Genomic DNA, 21,260 nt, shown 5'->3' with positions numbered 1-21,260 from the left:
TCTCTTCTCAGTTCTCATTGTAGCGCTTTTATGAACCTCTAGAGCTAGGACACTTTTGATATCGACAGTTGGCATTTGACTGGTGGAATATAGTCTAAGGTAAATTTATCAATATCATAGCTATCCCAAGGGCTATATTTTACTAATCTGTATTTTCAATTTAATCTTATGTTTAAAGTGTCTTTTGCTATGGCTAATATCTAATGGCAATGGTCAATATTATGTCAATACATAGGATTTTGAATACCTGCTAAAATATTGGTTTGGAATTAACTTTCTTCGGATCTCCGTAATGTGAACCAACAGGTTATTGTTGCACTTAATCATACAAATATTTTATAGTATACTGTGTTATTCAGCGGCAGCTATCTGTTTGCAGTGAGCTTCATGTACAAAATCGTTAAGCCCATCATTATTGATTTCGAGCTTTACCGTTACTTGTTTTCCATATAATAAAATAACAAATTAGATTTACATCTGTAATCATTTCTTTGATACTTGTGATATAGTGGACAGTGGTTGTACGACTATCATAGTTTTTGTAAAATGGCTAATCTAAAAAAGGAGAAGTTGTTTACAAACCCGCGCAAAAGATTCTTAAACACTGGCACACGTGTATAAGATAAATTAAGTCTTTTATATTTTTTATAGTGCATTAAATATTTATATTTAATTGTATTGGCGCAAGCTTGCATTAGTGCTGTTTGGAAACCAATTACTTTTCAACATGGATGACGATGGTGATGACAAAGATGATACCAAAAGGTAAATCAAAAAAAAAATATTTTGTTTTTAGATGAGAAGAATTTTATATAACAGTGCATTTTTCTCCTATTAGCATTCCCTAGTTCTATTGAAGATATATATTTAATGTTCTGTGTCAAGTTATTTATCATTCTAGAAATAAAAACTTGTTGATTTATCTTTATACCATAATGTTTAAAGTAAGTAAATTTATAATATGCATTAATCTGCAAAGCTTTTTAAATGTATGTGAAATTTTTTTAACCTTGTAAAAATGTTATCATTCAAATAACTACTTAAAATAAAATTGAAAATTTTTCTTTATTAACTGGTACTGTACTTGAAAACAGAAGTAGTCTATATTTTCGAAGAATATTATATATTTTAAACTTCTCTTGAAGAAAGAATATTAAATTACCTAGAAATTTTCACTTTTCATTTTTAATGTTTGATATTTCTAAAGAAAATCCCAATAAATTACCTTAATATCTCTGAACTGCTGTTCAGCTAAACAAAAAATGCTAAACATGCAAGGAAATATTTATTCAAATCAAAAACATACAAATTCTAAAGATAACTTTTTGAGACGATGATTTTGTGCCAGTTAAATATTGCTCCATCAAAATTTTAGGAGGACCCGTAATTTAAGTGAGAAGAAACGAAGAGACCAGTTTAATATGCTTGTTAATGAACTGGGAGTAATGGTGTCTTCAAGTAATAGAAAAATGGATAAATCAACTGTTCTCAAATCAACTATATCATTCTTGAAGAATCATAATGGTAAATCTTTCACAAAACAAGTATACTTTTACTTAAAACTTCAAATCATTTCATGTTTACAAATAATGGTTAATAAAATTTATATCATAACTAGAGCCTTCATGGTCTTATGTTGGCATAAACCATTTAGGCTATTAAGGTGGATAATTTCTTGTTAATTCTTTTCATCCATTTTACATCACTGATTAGCATAGCATATGGGTAAATGTAAATTCAGATATTTGAAAGAATTTGATTTTATATTAATAAGTTTACAAAAGTTATTCATAATTATTATAATTGGTAGGACCTGTCAATTCAACTGTTATCTTTTCATAATACAAATTTACCACTGAAGTATTATAATTGTACTCATATTAAAATGTTGAACTACTTATGTTGTACTTAAAAACAATGATAAACCATTTTACAACTTTACAGAAATTACAGTAAGATCCCGAGCTCATGATGTTCAGGAAGATTGGAAACCACCATTCCTTTCAAATGAAGAATTTACCTATCTTGTATTAGAGGCTCTGGAAGGTTTTCTTATGGTATTTTCAACAACTGGGCGAATTTTTTATGTTTCTGAAGGAATTACATCATTGCTTGGACATACACCGGTAATAATTTACCCTAAATATCTTTTAAAATAATTGTGAATGTGAAAAACCTCATGCATTTATAAAAATTTCAGAGTGATGTTGTAAACACAACAATATTTGACTTAGCATTTGAAGAAGACAGGCCAAACCTGTACAATATGCTTCAAAATACTGGAAATCCAATTGATCCTAATCAAGCTCTTACTGCAGGTTGGAAACTTACACCTTAATTATTGTTAGAAAAAAGTTCAACATAATTTTTTGTATATCTGTTTCAATTTAGACTAAAACAGTGCTAAGCGGTAGCCATAATTATTAAACGATAGTGTATAGAGATTGAGTATTTGGGAGTGATTTTGTTTTATTCATGTTTTTAATGCTTTATTAACGCGAATTTAGATAAATGATAATGTAATAATTGCTTTGTATGCTTATGTTTATAGTTCACATCACATATGTAATATAATATATTGCCTATGTCTATTGTGTAATCATCTATAGAAGCTTGTATATATATTGTGTATTTAAAAGCTGCATTATGAAGATAAACACTAATTTTTTCCCTGATATGCAGACATGTGAAATAATTAAATATGAATGGAAACTGTATATAATCTTAGTCTGTATGGTTATTTAAGTTGATGTATTAAAAATAACAATAACTACTAAATGAGTTTAAGAATAACAGATTTTTATCACTTTGGTAAAATACTTTTTTAAAAGTAACATGATTTTATATATCTTATAAGTGAGCAGTAAATTCTCAAAAGTAATCTAAAGCTGCTTGTTTGCTTTGCGATGCAAGTAATGCAAATTCTAACACAGTGTTTGTATAAAATTTACATTATTTAAAACCTTTGCAAATTGTTCTTCATTTCGCTGACACAAGCTGATTTTAATATATAAAATATATTTTGTAAAGTAAGTTAAAATAAAACCTAACATTTATTATTTTATATGATATGGCGATATTTGTGCGATTGTAAACTTAGTTCAAGTATTTATTATGTAGGAACTCTTTATAAATCATAGAACTTAGTGGTGTATCCTGATATTTCAGAAAATGAAATTAAGTTTCAATGTCATCTGCAACGGGGCACGTTGGATTTTCGAGATGAGATTACCTACGAACTTGTGGAATTCAGTGGTCACTTTCGTTAGTATTGACTTTATACATTACTAGCTGCCCCCGCAAACGTTTTCGTTTTCGTTTCTCCTTATTGTGGTTTTAGTTAGCCTTAATACCGTGACACGAAATAATAATTTCACTGTATTATCGTCACTATAATTTGAATTTGATATACACTTCGGTCTAAGTAACACGTGGTTGGATATGCTAACACCAAAAATTCAAAAAGTAGCCTCAATAACACGTGGTAATCATGATATTGAATTGTAGCTTATATGACACGTTTGTCGGTTTACCATAGCAGTGCCATCTATTGATTACTTACTCAATGCAGTCGAAAAGTATCGACATCTGTTTGAATCTTTTGGAGTTAACAGATAATTGTGACTGTCAATTAATTATAGACAAATAATTTGCAATAAAACAACTTGCGACTATAATTATCTAAGCTATCCTATCTCTTAAGTTGGACCAGACTGCTCACTCTTGGTTAAGTAGTTTAGGAGTCCATCGCGGACAAACATCGTGACAGGAGATTTAAATATATATTAAGATTAGGCTTAAGCATGCAACCGAAGTTGTGCGGGTTCGAACGCGGGACCTTAGCGTTGAGAGGCGCACTCTCAAGTCAATGTGCCTTCTGAAATCAAAATATTAATAATATCATAAGTTTATTTATATAATAATTCATACTTTTTCAGGTTCAAACATGAAACAAGTTGATGGAGACGAAATGTATCAAATAGATCCCGATTCTAGGTAAATTGTATCTTTCTCATTATCTGAGATGTTTACATTGACTGAATGCTTGTTTTAGTACATTTTAATACTCTATCTTGTCATGCCATATCCAGTACAAAGCTGCTAGGTTTCCCGGGATAGAATTAAATATTAAATTGTTTGTATTAGGCTCCTTTTCGTGTGTACTGGCCGACTCTACACGCCACAGCTTATTCGTGACGTCACGCTCATTGACTCCAGTAGGAGTGAATTCACATCCCGGCACAGTCTGGAGTGGAAATTCCTGTTTCTCGATCACCGTGCTCCGCCGATAATTGGATACTTGCCGTTTGAGGTGTTAGGCACATCTGGCTATGACTATTACCATTTTGATGACTTGGAAAAGGTGATCAACTGTCATGAGGCGTGTAAGTATTATGCGATATATAAATGTCTTTGTTATATTTTTGTAAAATTAATGTTATTTGAATAAACTATTGTGTTACGAAGACCGAATGAAATGGCGAAAAATGAAATGTTGGAGACCGTTTCATCTATCACGTACCTGGAAATTGGAAATTACATAAATTTATCCTAGCTTTCAGGAGGTTGAAACATTTTTTCAGGAAACAGTAAACACGTCTTCAAGCGTTGTCAAGACTGGTCATAAACCTTTGATGAAGGAAGATTGTAAAGTGAACTTTCTAGGCGTGAGACAAGAACGTAATGATACCCGTAAAGGGAAGATCGGAACCTCGAAGCCAGTCTGAACATCTAGAACATCATACGTCAAGGACGGAGCGATGTGCGAAAGAGATAAAGAGTGAGAATATTACTCCTTACCAGCCCTGTCCAGAAAGTTCTCGAATATTGTTTACGACTATCCCTGGGGGATTAACAAGCGGGTCGAAACGAACCAGTCCAATTTAGTTTAGAGTGCGATTAGCTAGAGATTAAGACTACAAGTGCAAGAAGACACAAAAGTGCGAAAAGTGAAGAGCAAGTACTGTGAAAGTGTTAAGTGTGCGTAATTGAAGTTGTGACAAGTGTGCGTTAGTGACAGTATTTTGGCACTGAAAATGTTTAAAACGGAAACAGTGCTAATGAACATCAAAATGTTTTTTGAATTACAATTTTAGAACTCTTTGGTAACCAAATGTAGTATATTGCATTCATTTGTCATTTGTTGTGAGTTGGCGGCAAATCGAAAACTCTTGTTACACTTGAAAATGTAACGCAAGAAAATATTCGGTCAATGATTTATTTTGACTTTCGTTGTGGGCTTACTCAACAACAAAGCTATGATAATCTGTGATTAGCATTTCTTAATTAAGCCCCATCTCGTACCACTATTTACAATTGGTTTAACGAGTTTAAGCGTGGACGTAGCAATCTCAATGATGATCCGCGTGAGGGACGTCCTTTAACAGCGACTACTGAAGATAATATCAGTGCTGTGTGACGCATGATGGAGGAAGATAAGAGAGTGACCTATCAGTAGGTACGGGCAAACCTAGGCATTGGTATGAGTCAAGTTCAAAAATATTACATAAACATTTAGGCTTGGCAGGAAGCTTTGTACCAGATGGATTCCTCGTACTTTAACCGACGACCAGAAACACCTTCGCATGGACTGGTGAATATTTGACTATGGCAGATATCGAGATAATGACGCATCCGCCATACATTCCCGACCTGGCACCCCGTGGCTTTCATTTATACCCAAGAACTAAAGATAAAATTCGAAGTATTCGCTTTATGAGCCCCGAAGATGCGGTGAAAGCTGCTTTTCTCAGTGGTTCCATCGAATGCGACGATGTGTAGAGAGGAACGGAGATTACTTCGAAAAACAATAAAAGTATTGGCAACATCTACATGAAGCCGGTTTTCATTTTATAAACATTTTCAGTGTTACCTAGGTAAATCCTTGAACTACTTAACTACACTATCCTTAAGTTATAAGTTTATGACAAAATTGTGGTATATATGATAAAATAACAATTATATAAATAAAACCAAATTACAGTCTTACATTAAAACAAACATACAGTGAAAGTTATAGCGAGATAAGGGATTTTTGTAATTTTTCAGTAATGCAAAAGGGGGAGTTGACTTCATGTTACTATAGATTCCTGACGAAGGGACAGCAATGGATCTGGCTTCAGACACGATTCTATATCACATACCATCAATGGAATTCAAAGCCGGAGTTTGTTATGTGCACACATAGAGTTGTTAGGTAGGTGTATATGATAATTTATAAGTGGGTCTCAACTTTATGAAATTTCGAATATAAACATAAACCCACGATAAGTCTGTTGGCGAGAGTACGAAAACACGGGTTGAGATTTATTTATTCATTCGGGAAACAAACAGATACATCTCTAAAAGTAGAAGTCAGAAAAGAAATATAAACATAAGAATTAAAGCATTGGATATATCCACAAAAAGTTTCACTGATAAGCCTGCTTAACCAATAAGTTAACAGCTTTGTTATCCTGAACATACTATTGAATAATTTGTCATCATCACTCGTTTTATGTGAATAATAATAACAAAATACTCTCGAACTAAAACAGTAATCCATTATTTCAAATCCTTACAAACCAATGCATAATATAATGTATTGATTAAATAACCATTAATTAACCAATAAACCATAAAAGTACCAAAGGGGTTAATGTTAAAATTATTACGATTACTTAATTTTTGTTTTTCTTGCACTCAGTAGCGCTTCTTTTGTAGTCCTAGCACGGCTCGCCTGGAAGAGATGGCTAATAGCGTGAAGTGCAATTCTTTTATTATATATTTACAATAAAATTTTGATAACAAAACTCCATTATATTTACTACTACAGTTGCTGAACCTTTGTGGCTAAATGCAATATAAATGTTTCAGCTATGCAGACATACAAAAGAGCACGAAGCAAGAGACAACTGAGGTTGAAGTCTCCGAGCCAACAGATACGAGTCACTCGGAAATCAAGGACACATCAGAGGAGGCGAGGCCTGCTATGTCGCCGTCATATATGTCTGGGACTAGTGATGTCTACGGGAATTCTTACCATTCCCAATCTAGGGTAAGTTTTGTTACGGTTCTAATCTTAATGAATTTTACAAAAATTAATGTAATGAAAAAGTTAATTACAAGTGTAAGAGATCCTCTCACTGAAATTCCTCATTTTCGATGAAATAATATTATTAATTCTGTGTAATAAAAAAATACTTCGAAACCGAACGAAATAAACCAAACTGTATTGTTTATGTGTAATATTTAATTTAGATTAAAAAATGCTTCGTGTCATTGTTTGATAGTACTTAACCTGCACAGATTATAATATGCTGAATTCTAAACTAAAGTCCCAATTTTTATTTGATACTATGTTATTGTTTACACAAGTAACTTGAGCCATCTTATGAGCCTGTGGCCCGTTTGACCTCTGTTTAATAAAAAATATAAATGAGTGAAAAACCAAACAGACAAAATTCCCGTAGTTTAATTTTTTTTTAAATCGCTTGCTTAAAAAAACAAAAGACCCTTGATCTTGGCCTCAGATTTCTGTTTGTGTCATAAATTATTTTATAAGCAAGTAAGTGATCAGGCTCTCATGTATTGGTCTATTGGGTGTAAGACTTGCCGGTTTCCTCTGACGATTTTCTTACGAGCCAGTGTTAACTACGTACATAGAACATTGACGTACATTGACCGTGATGACAGGACCTCTGGGTTCAGTCGAATGCTGAAGCCATTAGACCAACACTGCTCATATGAATTTGCTTAAACAAAAGAAATATGAATAAATTTTACCATTTCTTTAGCCTGCGTCAGTAAAGTCTGTATCAGCTGGTAGTACAAGTGGGACTTGCGGCTTAGTCGGTAAAGCAAACACGGCAAGCACTTCCTGGTCAATGGCGTCAAATACTCGCTACTCAGGCGGATATGAGAATAGTATGGCATCAGCTGATTCCAGATCTTCGCATCGGTCAAGTTCTAGAGAGGTATCATGTATTATTGAGCTTGCCACGGGGAACAAAGTCGTAAAAGCAAAATCTATTTTTTTCAGGAAGAGTAAAAGAATTTAAAGCCATTATTAGTAATACACTAAGTAAATTACATATACAAATGAAAGTTATTTTTATTCCTATTAGACGTTAACATTGTTGTATCTAGTGTTACAGTTAATTAAACTAAATGTACGTTACAGTAATTTATCTAATTAGACTGACGAGGAATACCGTTTTACCATTGTGTAAACATAATTACGGACGACACATTACGACGGTGATTTTGACGAATGTCAAGAACGTAATAATATATTACCAATTTTTTTATTATGACATTGGTGAAACAGATATGTATTATTACCAGTTTTTGTTATTAAAGTGTCGCATTAACTTTTATGATATAATAGTATTACAATCTAAATTTACACGATATTTATCGTTGCTATCTTTAATATTCTTTCAGGAATGTAAAATTAGGAAAATTGCGTAATTAAAAACATTGTGCACAAATAAATTTCCTTAGAATAAAGACATCCTCGTGTTTTTTTTACAATTGCGTGTTGCGTGTTTTGCGGAAATTCGGAAAATAATTACATCAAACAAGAAAGTTAAAAATAAGAAAATTAAAACAGTCGTAATAGTGCTTAACGACTTTGTTCACCAGATTTAGACACATTTTATAATTTTACCTTGTAAAATTATTTTTCTATGAACTTGTTATAACAAATGACAGTGTTTTAATTTTATATGTTCAGAGATCTATTTATTGACTTATATACTATTTGGGGGGAGAAATTTATGCCTAAATTAGCCTCTAAGATTGAATTTTCACTTAGACCTTGCGTTCAAGTTACGTCACGCAATGTTTGGAGATTCTTGACCCCCCTGTTTTTCTGTTTCCAATAGTAAAACGCTTCTTGACCAACTCCAGTGATCACCTTTAAACCTAAAACTTACCATTATGTGGTGTAAAGTAGAAAATAATATTAACAATAACGCGTAATTCAATTCCCGCCCCACATCGAAACATTTTACAAAAGGAGCCCCCCCCCCTCCCAAAATTCGTTACGTAATACTTGAACGCTCCCTAAGCCATAGTTAGAAAATTCTTAATTACTGTATTATATAATATTGAAAATTGTTTATTTATCTTTAAATATTATGTCCAAGACATAAAATTTAACCAATAACCTCTGCTTGCCCAAATCCGCCCCAGTCCCTGTCATCTTTAGTGTGAACGGTATTTTTTAATTTCGTCATTAACGTTTTTACCTATGTCCTTTATCTCTAATTGAGACCTGCATTATACCCTGTCGTATATTAAAATGCATCAGCTCGATTCTGCATATGACTTTGTTATAAATAGTGATTTTCTTTAAAAGCACCTGTATGAAGTCTAATTACCTTTCCCGATTATCCTCGGCCAATTCGGAATGAAGTATTCATTACATAAACCATACTGTGGGTGTATAGTTACGTACACGTACGTACGGCACGTAAAAGAATATTTTTTTGTTGTTGCTATAAACGCAAGTTTACGTGAAATAAGTCTTCCTTGTTTTCTATTTACTCAAAGTTCACTACTATGTAAATATATAGTAAATTAAAAATGTTCTTCATATTTTATTATTTATATTCGTTAGCGAAAAATATACAATTTTAGAGTAAAGAAGCACCGTCCCATATGGAAGAATCTCGTCCTATGAGTGAAGGTTTCGACTCAAGTCGCGCTAGGATGTTCCAGCAGCAACACAAGTCTGTTGAACCCACAGTAGCACCACAACACGGAATTGGTGCTCAGTACCTAGAACCAGCCCCTTATGTTGGAACTGTCAGCGTACCGGGAGTACTACCAATATTGCCTTCATTGCCAGTGATTGTGTCAGATCAAACGCAAATACAGGTGGGATTTTATTTATGATTTAATTAAGTTACAATTTTAATATCTAAATGTTTAATGTTTATTTTAACCGCGGTTTTGTAAATTATATGTAATATTTGGTCAAGAAAAATGTAATTATTGATACATACATAATCTCAAAATCACCGATCACTTTTTTAGGTTTATTAATTTAGATTAACATCGGGCTTTATTACGACATGTATAGCTTAAAAAAATTGAAAATTTCTAACCAATATCTATATATTTAAATAAAGAAATATATTTAAACGAGTATAAATAAAGAGCCGGGTGTAATAAGTATTTGGTTATGATGATGCGAGCTAGTGGCCGTGGCAGGGGCAGCTCCAGCGCAAACACGAAGAATTGCAGCAGATGATAGTGCGGCAGCAGGAAGAGTTGCGGCAGGTGAAGGAGCAACTGCTGCTGGCCAGGCTTGGGATGCTCCAACCGCTTATTAATGTAAGAAAATATTTCAGTTTTTGTATGAAATATTTTAAGGTATTTCGAAATGTCTATAACTGAAAATAATTGGTATTACGATCTAGGTTAAAGTAGTAGTCATCAAAAGTACAGTCGTGACGAAATGCATATTTAATTTATACAATTAGTAATAAGTAATAATAGTTAACTATTGTGTATAATAAAAAACAATTATAAACATTATAGTTTACAATTTTTTGAGGAACCCCTATCACAGGTTACTCCCCGTAGGAATAACTTCCTTCTCGTACTGGATGGGTTAGCAGTTTTAAAAAGGTCGTCCTGCCATTTCTTTTGCGTCGTTTACCTTTTGTCTTTTCCGTTTTGTTACTCGTGTTGTACAAATTCCATCGTATCTAGTCACGTGTTCTACCCACTTCCATTTACATACTCAGCCAGTGTACGTTAACAACATGTTGGTCGCATGATTCTGAGAAAACGACAAGGTCATTCGCAGAACGCAGGTGGGTCAGCGTTTATCATCTATGATCAAGTCAGAACTTTTTCCGTTGCAGTTTGCTTATTATATTTTTTGGGTTGGGTAACAGTTTTGATTAAAGCGATTAACCCTGTTTCACACCTCTTTCTACGGGAAAGTTCGAGCCTAATCTTTCTAGATTTATTATCCTCATGTTGTGCTACCCAAAGCCTTTTTGTAGACTAGAGTTTTGATGAAAAGTTCTACACAATAGGGGGATTCCTATTTTTTAATACGTTTACGTCAGACCCTGAGCTTTTATGTAGATTTAATCTCTTCGTCGCTGCTGTAACATTCTCTACAGCAAATGGCGTAGATCCTTGTTTATGTATCTCTTTATTGATTGTTATTCTTTATTTTGGCTCTTTGGTTATTACTAGATGCTTTGTGTTGCTTTGCCTCTAGAGACGAGTAGAACTCCGTTGCTTTGTTTATAATTCGACCGCGATTTCTAATTATTGATTGGCTGAATCCATCCATACATGGCTTTGCAGGGTTTTGTAGGCCTTTTTCGTGCCACTAGATTAATGTATAGTATTTTTATAAACTTGTTTAGTAACTTTTATAGAGTCGAGAGTTCAATTTTCATGGATTGGATGAGATTTATTCTTAGGTCTTTTCATATTAAATTGTCTATAATATATTATATACTATTAATTATTTAAGTATATTTAAAATCATTTCATAATATATATAAGAAGTAATGTATTCTCAGGTTCAGAATCCTTACACCAATGAGCCACCGCAAAATCAGCGATTGCCAGGACCAATAATGTACGAAGGTTCGACCAGCCGAAATGTAACTTATCCACCTCATTCGCAACCACCACACTTGCCGCATCACCCACATCACCCCAACGAATAAATTGGTAAATATATAACAGAGCATATTATGTTCCAATTTGAAAATCTGGAATTAATAAAATAAAAATAAGTTATTATTCGTACCACAGAGTTTATGTTCTGAATTTATTTTCTAATTTTAAATGCACACAAAGAAATACTAATTTCTACTTGCTCCGACACCAAAGATTGCAACTGTTTGTATGAGACATTAGATTTTGTAGACTACATTAGATAAAAATCAATTGGATTATTCCTATAAATATTCCATGAGACCTAGTTTCTCACTTTGCGGCAGCTGTATGTATATTATACTATATAAAGCCGTATTATCACGTTTCATTCTTTCATCCCCTTTTATTTCGAGGGGGAAAGTTTAGGGGGGATTTTTTTGTTGTGTTTTATGTATAGAGTCTTCAAAATAGTGTGGATTAAAAATCTAATAAGTGCTGACCTAAGGCTGAAGTAAGGCTCTAAACGATGTAACCGTGTATACGAAAAAATTGAAATCTGCAACTTTCCATTTGCTTTGTCGGAGAAGCCAACGGTGATTGAACAAAAATTGTAGCTTAAAAATAATCAAATTGCCCGAATAATTATGGATCGAGCTGAAAATATTTGTTTTCACTAATCGACTTGTGTATTACGACTATACACTTGAAAATTTGTTTCGGTTTCGATGTAATCTCTAATACGACGGCCCGAGGAAAGTGATACTGTCTGCTTGGGACGGTTTTAGGACAGGTTTTAAAATAAAATTATTTAAATAAAACGCCTGATTTGTAAGTTTTCGGAGGTATGAAATGGCACGGAATCAATAAAAAATATATAGATCAAGTTATAATCTGTCATTTGCGTCTTTAAATATGTACTTATATATGCGGGAGAGATGAAAATTTTAAAGAAAATCTGCCATACATTTTCCTTCATAAGTATTGCTCTTATTTGAATTCGTTTATTTACGAGTTTTACTATTTCCAGACTTGTCGCTGACTTCGCAGCCCGGAGCCCTTTTATCCTCGACATAAAAAATATGCCGAAAGCATAAGGACTAAAAATTTGGAGGCATTTCATTAAATATTTTATAAACAGCATTTACGGAATACGGTCCTTCGTAGGAGATATTATTTATTTTCCAACTCCCCCACTCTAAACACTTAAGCCCCCCAACTCTCAGGCCGATTGCGGCCCAGCGTACCGACATAAATCTCAATATAAGAAATTTTCCAGATATCTTAACATAAGGTATCTGGGACCGGAACTTATTTCAACTTCTGTAGGACTTCCTGTGGCAGCTATTAAATTCTTTTGCTTTAGTTTTGTATTGTTACCACCAAAAATATAAATTTATATTTTTGGGTGGGTAGTTACATATATGGGTACACTTATAGGGCTTCCTATTGTAATAGTTTTTTTTTAACCAGTAAGAAGGACAGTGAGAACGGTCACCTTAGTATAATTTGTGGCATGATAATTCACTTCTGCCTCCTACACACACACACACACTTGTACAACACTTGTTCCAGTAAAACCTGGATGACAGCCATCCGGAATGGGACTGGTGGTTGTGATTATTGCGGTGAAGTGACGCTTGTCAAGATTTGGATTGTAGCAGGTGTAGATTGCGTTATCGGCTTGTATTTTATTTTTGTTTGATTATGAAGTTTTATACGAGACTAGGTGTAGGCGGTATATATACTATCGTTGAGTCTCGCTTAAGTAAAGTCTTGGTTAGTACAGAAGTATTTTGTTTTGTTTCATAATTATGAAACCCTTTTTCAGATTGTATATATATTTTCCATAGCACAATATACATGTTAATGCTGTAGTTTAAAACAAGATTGTCTGATTATTTTCAAAAAGGCTGTGCAACCATTATTTTGCATTATTTTAGGATATAAATCAGAATTTTAATTCTGTATTAATGTTAAATTAAGATTGACATAGTTTTCTTATTATTAATCATTATAACTATAGTGTTTGTAACAAACGTTATATATTTTGACACCATCTGGAGACAACTATCAAAGATTTTTTTACTATATAGATCGAGTCTCGGTCGACTTCGTTTGGTTGAAAACGGTATATTGGTGTAAATTTAGTATTGCGCAGGAGTGTAAGACTTTTCAAACAAATATTTGACACACTTATATTGTTAAATCTAATGAGAGCGCTGTACATTTATCGCAGCGATATTGTATCAATTAAATCAAAATCAGACTAATCTAAAAGAACGAAAAGCGTATAATACTAACCGTTTATGCAGACTTATATAAAATATACTTCATTGAAATAGGCTCCTTTATATGGTGTCAAAATTTATTTTGCTCGTTGTTAGTATTAGGGAATTCGTATCGTTAAAACAATCATTAATAAAATCTACTTTATTGTCTATCTTATCCTTCATCTGGTTAATGTCTTTAAAAGACAAAAGTTAACGGATGTGTTTAGATTAACATAAATTTATAAGAGAATTTTAAAGCGTTAAACCAAAAAAACTAAAATTTTGTATAAATACTTTGACATTTACAAATTTTGAAAGCTTTGTGGTTTACACATTTAAATGCTTAGTCATAATGAGTCTAATTGTAGTTTTAACTAAAGAACTCACCTATCTCTTTTCATCGCAGTGAAAGTACAGATTGAAAGAAAGAGACGAAAGAGTACTTTAGTTAAAATAATGTAACTACACCGATTTAGCTTTTAAAGAGTAATTTACATATAAATGACAATATTGTAATTTATAAATAATTTTTTCCATTTATCATAAATTATCAGTGGTTGTTGTTGTTATATTTTAAGTTAAATTTAAGTTTAAAGAATTATTTACATTAATATTTTTTTAATTTGTGTGAACCAATTCATTAGGTAACGTATGTAAAACATATATAATGAAAGATTTTATCCATTAAAGTTATCGAATTTCTTGGGCATACATTTTTACGTTTATAAATTATACTTCCTATATATATTTTATATTTATTAAATTTTATTTTTCGTTAACTTTTTTTTAAATTATTATATGTTTAAATGAATGTTGTTCGTTGTAGATTAAGTTTAATGTGGCGTATACAATATAGTCTCTATGAATATAAAAAAAAGTTTTTTTTTGGTGCATAACCTTTAATCTAGAGTTTATAATTTTGTTATCAATTTGTTTAGATTTTTACTTGCCATGCTTTTATTATTTCGTTAAGTGAAGCTACGTCAAGTAGGTGGCCATTGATATTATTTTATGGTATTTTTATAAATATAAAAAATATCATTGAGTATAAAATTCTAAATGTGTTTATAAAAAAAAATATAATAGAATATTCGCCAACAGTTAAAAATATATTTTAAGCTAAATGTCTTATTATATATGTATGTACAGTCAAAACCGTTTACGAAGACATCGTATAGAACAACATACCAGTTATATTGACCAAAATTAATGGTCCCGGCGGGTATAAGTATTAGGTACTTAATAACAACACCATCAATTGTTACGACTATCGGTTTTTATGACCAAATATGAGTAGTCTCTTCGATGTCGTTATAATAGATTTTGACTGTATACGTTACTGAAAGCATATTTTGTTTATGTTAGAGAAATCCGGTCCTTAAGTAGAAATCGTATCTATTTTTGGTGTTAAATGTATGTGTATTTCGCTGTAACGCATTAACCGCGTTGAATCATTAAAATAATAATATGACTTCTGTAATGTATATATTTTCCGAATGTGTCGCCTTCGCCAATTGGCTTTGTAGGGTTCGTAATCAATTTTATTGTAAAAGTGAATGATGAAAGCCAGCCGTTACCGGTTCGAAGCCAGTCTAAAACAGGGTTAATAAGGAGGAATTTGTAGCAGGAACCTCGATGTAATGAAATAAACTTCAAAATTTATTATCTTGTTTTATTTAAAACTTAACTTAATACTTAGATAACGTATGGTTATTTTAAGCCATCTGTTGACCTTTGCCCATCCTCCAGTAGTGACCTTTCAGATTTGTCAATTCCGCATGTGAACCGCGTTCAACAATTTTTCCTGAAACAAAAATTTATATCCCTGTCAAGCCATTTTACTATTTCAAATTATTAACCAGTACTATGAAGATACGAATCCGAAAGAGTTCCACAATCGACATTAACAATATGAGAACCGATGCCGTCTCTTTTAATTGTATTTATTATATGCTAAACACATCAAATGTGGCTAAATGTGCTTGGTCTTCTCTCCCTACCTACTATGAACAATTATTGTTTCCTGGTGAATCAATATTGATATGTTCATCTAGTCATATAACCTGGCTCAAGGATTACTAATGTAGTTCCTACCTTTCTCAACAACACATATCAAGTCTGCATCTTTGATGGTGGATAACCGATGCGCGATTGTAATGCATGTACGGCCTTTAGCAGCTTTCTCTAAAGCTTCAGTCACCGCCTGAAAATGTTATTAATAATAAATTAGTTACACATTGTAACACCGATGTTATTATACATTATATATATATATTAGTTTAATAAATAATGGATAAATACAATTGGCCTTAAAACAATCGACTAAAATGTTTTGGTTTGGATTGCCTAGAATTTATTTTGGACTTACGCGTTCACTGTTAGCATCCAAAGCTGATGTCGCTTCATCAAGCAGGAGGAGTCGCGGTGACCGTATCAGAGCTCTGGCGATACAAATTCTTTGCTTTTGCCCACCCGATAATTGAGCGCCATTTGATCCAAGGTTTGTGTCATAGCCCTGTGTTAAAGTCATTAATAATCTCTGGACATTTATGGAGAAACAAGTAACTCACGGATATTTTTTTTCAACACAGTAACTCAGCTTAGAGACATATGGAGGCTAACCGGCTACACATAGAAATGGTAGTGGTATTAGAATCCATAGCTAATATCAACATTCTCTTGGCTAATCTCAACAAACCAAAAAATGCATTTATCTTGACTTCTGGATTAATTTTGTACAAACCTTAGGTAAGGAAACAACGAAATTGTGTATATTCGCCGATTTTGCTGCTGCAATTATTTCATGCATGGTAACTTTCCGGTTGTTGTCTCCATATGCGATGTTTTCGGCAATGGTTCGGTCGAAGAGTACTGGTTCCTGCTGGACCACGCCGAGTTGACGTCTCAAACGAGGTAGAGTTAGTCCAGCATGGATATCACGCCCATCCAGTTCCTAATGAAAAATACATATAGCATTAAATTATATACATTTTAAAATTAAAACACAATAATCGTAGCGATCAAAATACTATTGAGGGAATTTTATACAGGTTCAGCCGAATCAAACATTCCTGAATTCGTTGGAGGCTTTTTGTCTACCGATTAAACAGACGACCAGACATAGACTGATAATGAAAGTTCTTAAAGGGAAGAACCCTTAATATAAGGACCAATAAGAAAATTAAGGGAACATTCCTAATTGTATACGCGCTTTTGGAAATCATAATTGGCCTATATCATAAAGGTTATGTATACTACTAATAACGTGTATTTCCGAAATATTCAATAAATAAAATAGTTTGTCCAAGTAAATTATTAAAATGCAAGTCAATGCCATGATACGGTGAACAGAAATCATATCCAAAGAATATTCACTATCCCACAAATTTCTGTTACAATTTTTAATAAATAAAAATGTTTTTATTATGTATTAAGGAGTCGTAGATTTACGAGTTAGTATGCAAATTTTAGATTTTAGACTAATCAGTATCATTCCTAGACAATTTTAGTTTAAACTCGCGGTAATATTTCGTTATTTTTTTGTTTTAGATGCTTTAAACTTCTTGCACCAACTAATAAGCTCATGTATCTTATCACATCGCAAACGGATTTGACGGAAAGAGACAAAAGTTATTTAGTTTTTATGCTGCCAATAAAAATATCAGAATAAATAACATTAAAAATTTATTATCATAAACTAAGCCTTTGTCTTTTGTATTCTTATTTCACGTTCGCGTAGTCGTCTTTCTCTCTCGAATTCCTTCATCCTTATAACATAATCATCCTTCTCACAGTTAAGATAATTATGTTTCTCGTGAGCACACTTATAGGGAAACGGCCAATTTTTGTATCGGCACGCATTATATTCCAGCAAACAATGCGCGCAGTAGTCTCTGTATTTTGGTGGGATTTTAGCTGATATCAAATGATTCTCTTCTGCACAAGATTCCCGTTTTGTCCTAGAATATTTAAAACCAGCTTTTTCGCCAAACGTTGGCTTGTCGTCCATTTTAAGATCAAGATGCCGAGTGTTCCATGTTCCCAATATTTGACCCATTATAATATTTGTAATGTAAGCAAAATGTGTTTATACTTTAGTATTTATTGTCAAATTGACGCGCTAATCAAATTTTATTTAGTACTAAAAAAGATATTAAAAAAGGTGCGTGCGTACAAAGTACACATGTCAGAAGTGAAACTTTTTTGTAAATTAATTATTACTAAGATAAAAGGCCCAATAGATGATCATGTATATGATCACTCCATGTATTTATATATATATATTCACACTGGTTACACAAATAAATAAAAAATCTGCGTGAAATGATCAAAAACGCTGAACATCTTCGTGACGTTTCATCCGTAAAAAAATTACTCTCATGCGCCTAAAGAAGTTTCACTTCAAAAATAATGTTTCATAGAGTATTTTATTTTAGCATTTCTCATGACGTATTTCGATTTTTAATTTTTAAAGCCTTCTATGATGTTTACGAAGACACCGGTTAATTCTAACCTAGTAGAATAATAATCATTACTTAAACTATACGTTGTAATTTAAAAAACGAGCCTTAATTTATTAATTTTATGATTTGAGTGGCTTAAGTCGGAAAAAAATCAGCATAAAAAAAGGTTTATATGAACGATAAATAAATAAGGTAATAATAATAATACTACTCTGCTATTGGCCCAGTGGCTTGATCGTACACTCCACCCTGGAGGTCGCAGGTTCCAAACTCGCACAACCAACGGACTTTTTTCTATGTGACCATTTAATAGTTGTACGGTAAAGGAAAAATGATTAGGAAGCAGATACAGAAATCTGAGGCCAAGGCTAGGTTGTAGCGCCACTGATGGACGGTGTTATTTAACTTCATATAGGTAAACCAGTACACTTATGAACGTCAAAAAGAAGGTACCCTATTAGTAAATGGTGTAAACCGTAAAGCAATACAGTCTTAATGGTGCTGGAATATTTCGGCAACGGAGGCTATTTCGGTTTATCGCAGATAACTGAAACGGTCATTCAAAATGGCGATTCGAAAATTCAACATCGAGGTTGTATGAACGTGGGAGCAATCAGTGTAGAAAATGCAGTAAAATATTTCCTATAGATAAAATAATAGTGCGTCTAATTGTTATAAATACATACGATGGTTCCAGTATCAGGGTCGTAGAAGCGCTGGAAAAGTTGTAATATGGTAGATTTTCCGCAACCAGAGGAACCAACTAGAGCGACGGTCTTTCCAGCTTCCACTTTAAGGTCGACCCCTCTTAATATACGTTGATTGGGTCGAGTTGGATATGAGAATTCCACATCTTTGATAGAGAAATTTCCAGTGGCATTCTAAAAGTAATAATAATTAAACATGGATTCAAGTTTCACTTACTGAAACGAATTTTGTCGAAAAGAACTGGTTGGAAAAAATAGTTTTTGGATATTACGTTTTTCTAGACATGGCTTTAAAATTTTTAAATAGAATTTTTATTACGCTTATTTAAGCGAAATAAAATTATATGATAGGCCAAATTTAAGGAACGCGATGAGAATTAAAATAAAATTATAGATTAAATAGACTAACCCATTCCTTCCTATCTTTGATACCCGGTTTGGTTTGAACTTTTGGTTCTCTGGTGATAACTGATAATATTCGGGCCCCACAAGCTCTAGCTGAGTTAAAACTGGGTGCGTAAACTAGAGACTGTCCCAACATATATGCTCCGTACATGAGAGCTTCGTTGACCCTATAATTCATACACGATCACCACAACTTTTTAGCAAGATTTACTTTGAATTCTCCTATTACAAAGGGTAATAATATGAATAAGAGTAAACTTCGCATAAGCTTTTAATGTATTTAAATTAATTGGAGAAAAGAGAATTACTTGTTTATCATATGGATAAAATACAGTTGTCGGGTTCATACACCTGCTTTGCTCGTTCGTCGTGATAAATTACAGTTAATATTTACAGCTTTATCGCACCTCCACAGTGCTTCATTTAATTAAGCTGTTTGACCATCACAAAGTAATGGCATTATTGTTCTTGTTTCTTTAAACAATATATATCTACTCACACATACATAAAACGAAAACGGAGTCTAGTAAATGCGTCTAAAAATAAGTAAATTCTTTTGTTAGTGGGGAAAAACATAAATATCGAGAATTTTTCACACTTACAGCAAAACAATGTTGTATGGCAGCCCTTCATACGCCACAAGCATAGTACCATACACGGTAGCTGAACAGTAGGACATAAACGGGATATATATACCCAAACCCAGTACTATACCCCTCCATCTAGTTTTAGCAGTCACAGCAACGCATGATTCAAGTAACGCATCGTGGAATTTCTTTAGGAAAATCTTCTCAATACCTGAAAGGATATTTATCTGTTAGAAGGTAGGCACGTTAGAAGGTATTTTAGAAATGTAGGCACCATTAACGTGCCGTTGGCATATCTGCTATAAATTCATCTAACAATATGCATTTGCTAAAATAGTTTTCTTTATTAAAAATATCTGTCCACAACATAGGACTAATAAGTAATTTAATTATACACTTATTTTCAAAAAAAAATATTTAACATAAGACAGTGTTTAGCATGTGTTTAGCTACATTTCACTGTCTCTGTTAACGAGAAAACCATCTGTTATATTTTTTCACTTAAACAGTGGTTTAGCGCTTACCAACATTAGTAATATCCTACCTAAGCTCTGAACAGTTCTAATACTGACGACTGCCTCAGTGGCTATAGAAGTAGCTGATTCCATGGCATCGCGTTCGTCCGATTGTGATTTTTGTGAAACTCTACCTTCTAGCCAAATACTGCCAACCATCTGTAATGTGCACAATGTAGTCGTAAAAATGTATCGTCATAGTAGTAGTTGTAGCCATATAGGTATCGCTATACTCCTCACCAGGGGTAAGAAAGCTGTGCCGACCAGTGTAAGCTTCCAATTGTAGCAAATAGCCATTATAAATCCGACCACAACAGAGCTGGTTCCTTGTATAATGAGACCAGTTCTAAGTCCAGTGGAACCTTGGACCTCAGCTGCATCTCCACTTAGCCTGGCGCAAAGTGAACCAACGGTATTCTTTTCTCTATCAAAGAAACCTATTTCCTGTAAGAATAAAATACTTTTAAGTTTCTTCGGTAGTTAGATGATCAGCCATTGCTCTTTCAATAGCAAAATAAAAAAATAGGTTATGAGCATTAGCCTATTTGTGCACTGGCCTAGTGGCTTCTACGTGCGACTCTCCTCCCTGGGGTCGTAGGTTCGGTCCCCGACTGTGCACCAATCTATCCATGTGCACATTTAACGAGCGAGTCGTACGGTGAAGGTATTCATCGTAAAGAAAATGTCATGCCTT

The 21,260-nt window shown here is 33.1% G+C and overlaps 3 protein-coding genes across 5 annotated transcripts in view; 1 reads left to right on the top strand and 2 right to left on the bottom strand.

Annotated features, from left to right (window-relative positions):
• Window positions 1-193: 193 nt before the first annotated feature.
• LOC123718982 (circadian locomoter output cycles protein kaput) lies at window positions 194-15,551 on the top strand. Of its 3 annotated transcripts, none has more exons than XM_045676013.1 (15): window positions 194-306; window positions 652-765; window positions 1,376-1,524; window positions 1,945-2,126; window positions 2,201-2,318; window positions 3,169-3,264; window positions 3,939-3,996; window positions 4,147-4,385; window positions 6,049-6,196; window positions 6,856-7,036; window positions 7,776-7,955; window positions 9,625-9,864; window positions 10,207-10,323; window positions 11,538-11,691; window positions 12,647-15,551. In XM_045676013.1, the coding sequence occupies exons 2-14, from the start codon at window positions 728-730 to the stop codon at window positions 11,685-11,687; spliced, it is 1,896 nt and encodes a 631-aa protein (XP_045531969.1). In that variant the 5' UTR covers window positions 194-306; window positions 652-727; the 3' UTR covers window positions 11,688-11,691; window positions 12,647-15,551. The 3 variants fall into 3 exon arrangements, with proteins under 3 accessions (XP_045531969.1, XP_045531968.1, XP_045531967.1); XM_045676012.1 differs by having other exon boundaries at window positions 10,201-10,323; XM_045676011.1 differs by having other exon boundaries at window positions 10,189-10,323.
• Window positions 15,546-21,260, bottom strand: part of LOC123718981 (multidrug resistance protein homolog 49-like) — a 17,987-nt gene continuing 12,272 nt past the window's right edge. The window contains exons 17-25 of the mRNA XM_045676010.1: window positions 20,807-21,010; window positions 20,596-20,725; window positions 20,067-20,262; window positions 19,469-19,631; window positions 19,039-19,233; window positions 16,633-16,842; window positions 16,258-16,404; window positions 15,984-16,092; window positions 15,546-15,693 (exon numbers count right to left, since the gene is read on the bottom strand). Of these exons, the coding sequence (XP_045531966.1) occupies window positions 15,605-15,693; window positions 15,984-16,092; window positions 16,258-16,404; window positions 16,633-16,842; window positions 19,039-19,233; window positions 19,469-19,631; window positions 20,067-20,262; window positions 20,596-20,725; window positions 20,807-21,010 (1,443 nt within the window). The 3' untranslated portion in view covers window positions 15,546-15,604. The remainder of the gene's footprint in view (window positions 15,694-15,983; window positions 16,093-16,257; window positions 16,405-16,632; window positions 16,843-19,038; window positions 19,234-19,468; window positions 19,632-20,066; window positions 20,263-20,595; window positions 20,726-20,806; window positions 21,011-21,260) is intronic.
• On the bottom strand, window positions 17,557-18,064 carry LOC123718983 (NADH dehydrogenase [ubiquinone] 1 beta subcomplex subunit 7-like). The gene has a single exon (XM_045676015.1). The coding sequence runs from the start codon at window positions 17,944-17,946 to the stop codon at window positions 17,587-17,589; it is 360 nt and encodes a 119-aa protein (XP_045531971.1). The 5' UTR covers window positions 17,947-18,064; the 3' UTR covers window positions 17,557-17,586.

This window comes from Pieris brassicae, chromosome Z (assembly GCF_905147105.1).
Source record: "Pieris brassicae chromosome Z, ilPieBrab1.1, whole genome shotgun sequence".
Taxonomy (NCBI): domain Eukaryota; kingdom Metazoa; phylum Arthropoda; class Insecta; order Lepidoptera; family Pieridae; genus Pieris; species Pieris brassicae.
This window is presented reverse-complemented; position numbering and strand designations above follow the sequence as displayed.

Coding starts and splice junctions, on each gene's coding strand:
- LOC123718982 (XM_045676011.1), top strand. CDS start 728: ATGGATGACGATGGTGATGACAAAGATGATACCAAAAG. Junction 3,997..4,146: donor CAAATAGATCCCGATTCTAG/GTAAATTGTATC, acceptor TGTTTGTATTAG/GCTCCTTTTCGTGTGTACTG. Junction 4,386..6,048: donor GATCAACTGTCATGAGGCGT/GTAAGTATTATG, acceptor GTAATTTTTCAG/TAATGCAAAAGGGGGAGTTG.
- LOC123718983 (XM_045676015.1), bottom strand. CDS start 17,946: ATGGGTCAAATATTGGGAACATGGAACACTCGGCATCTTGATCTTAAA.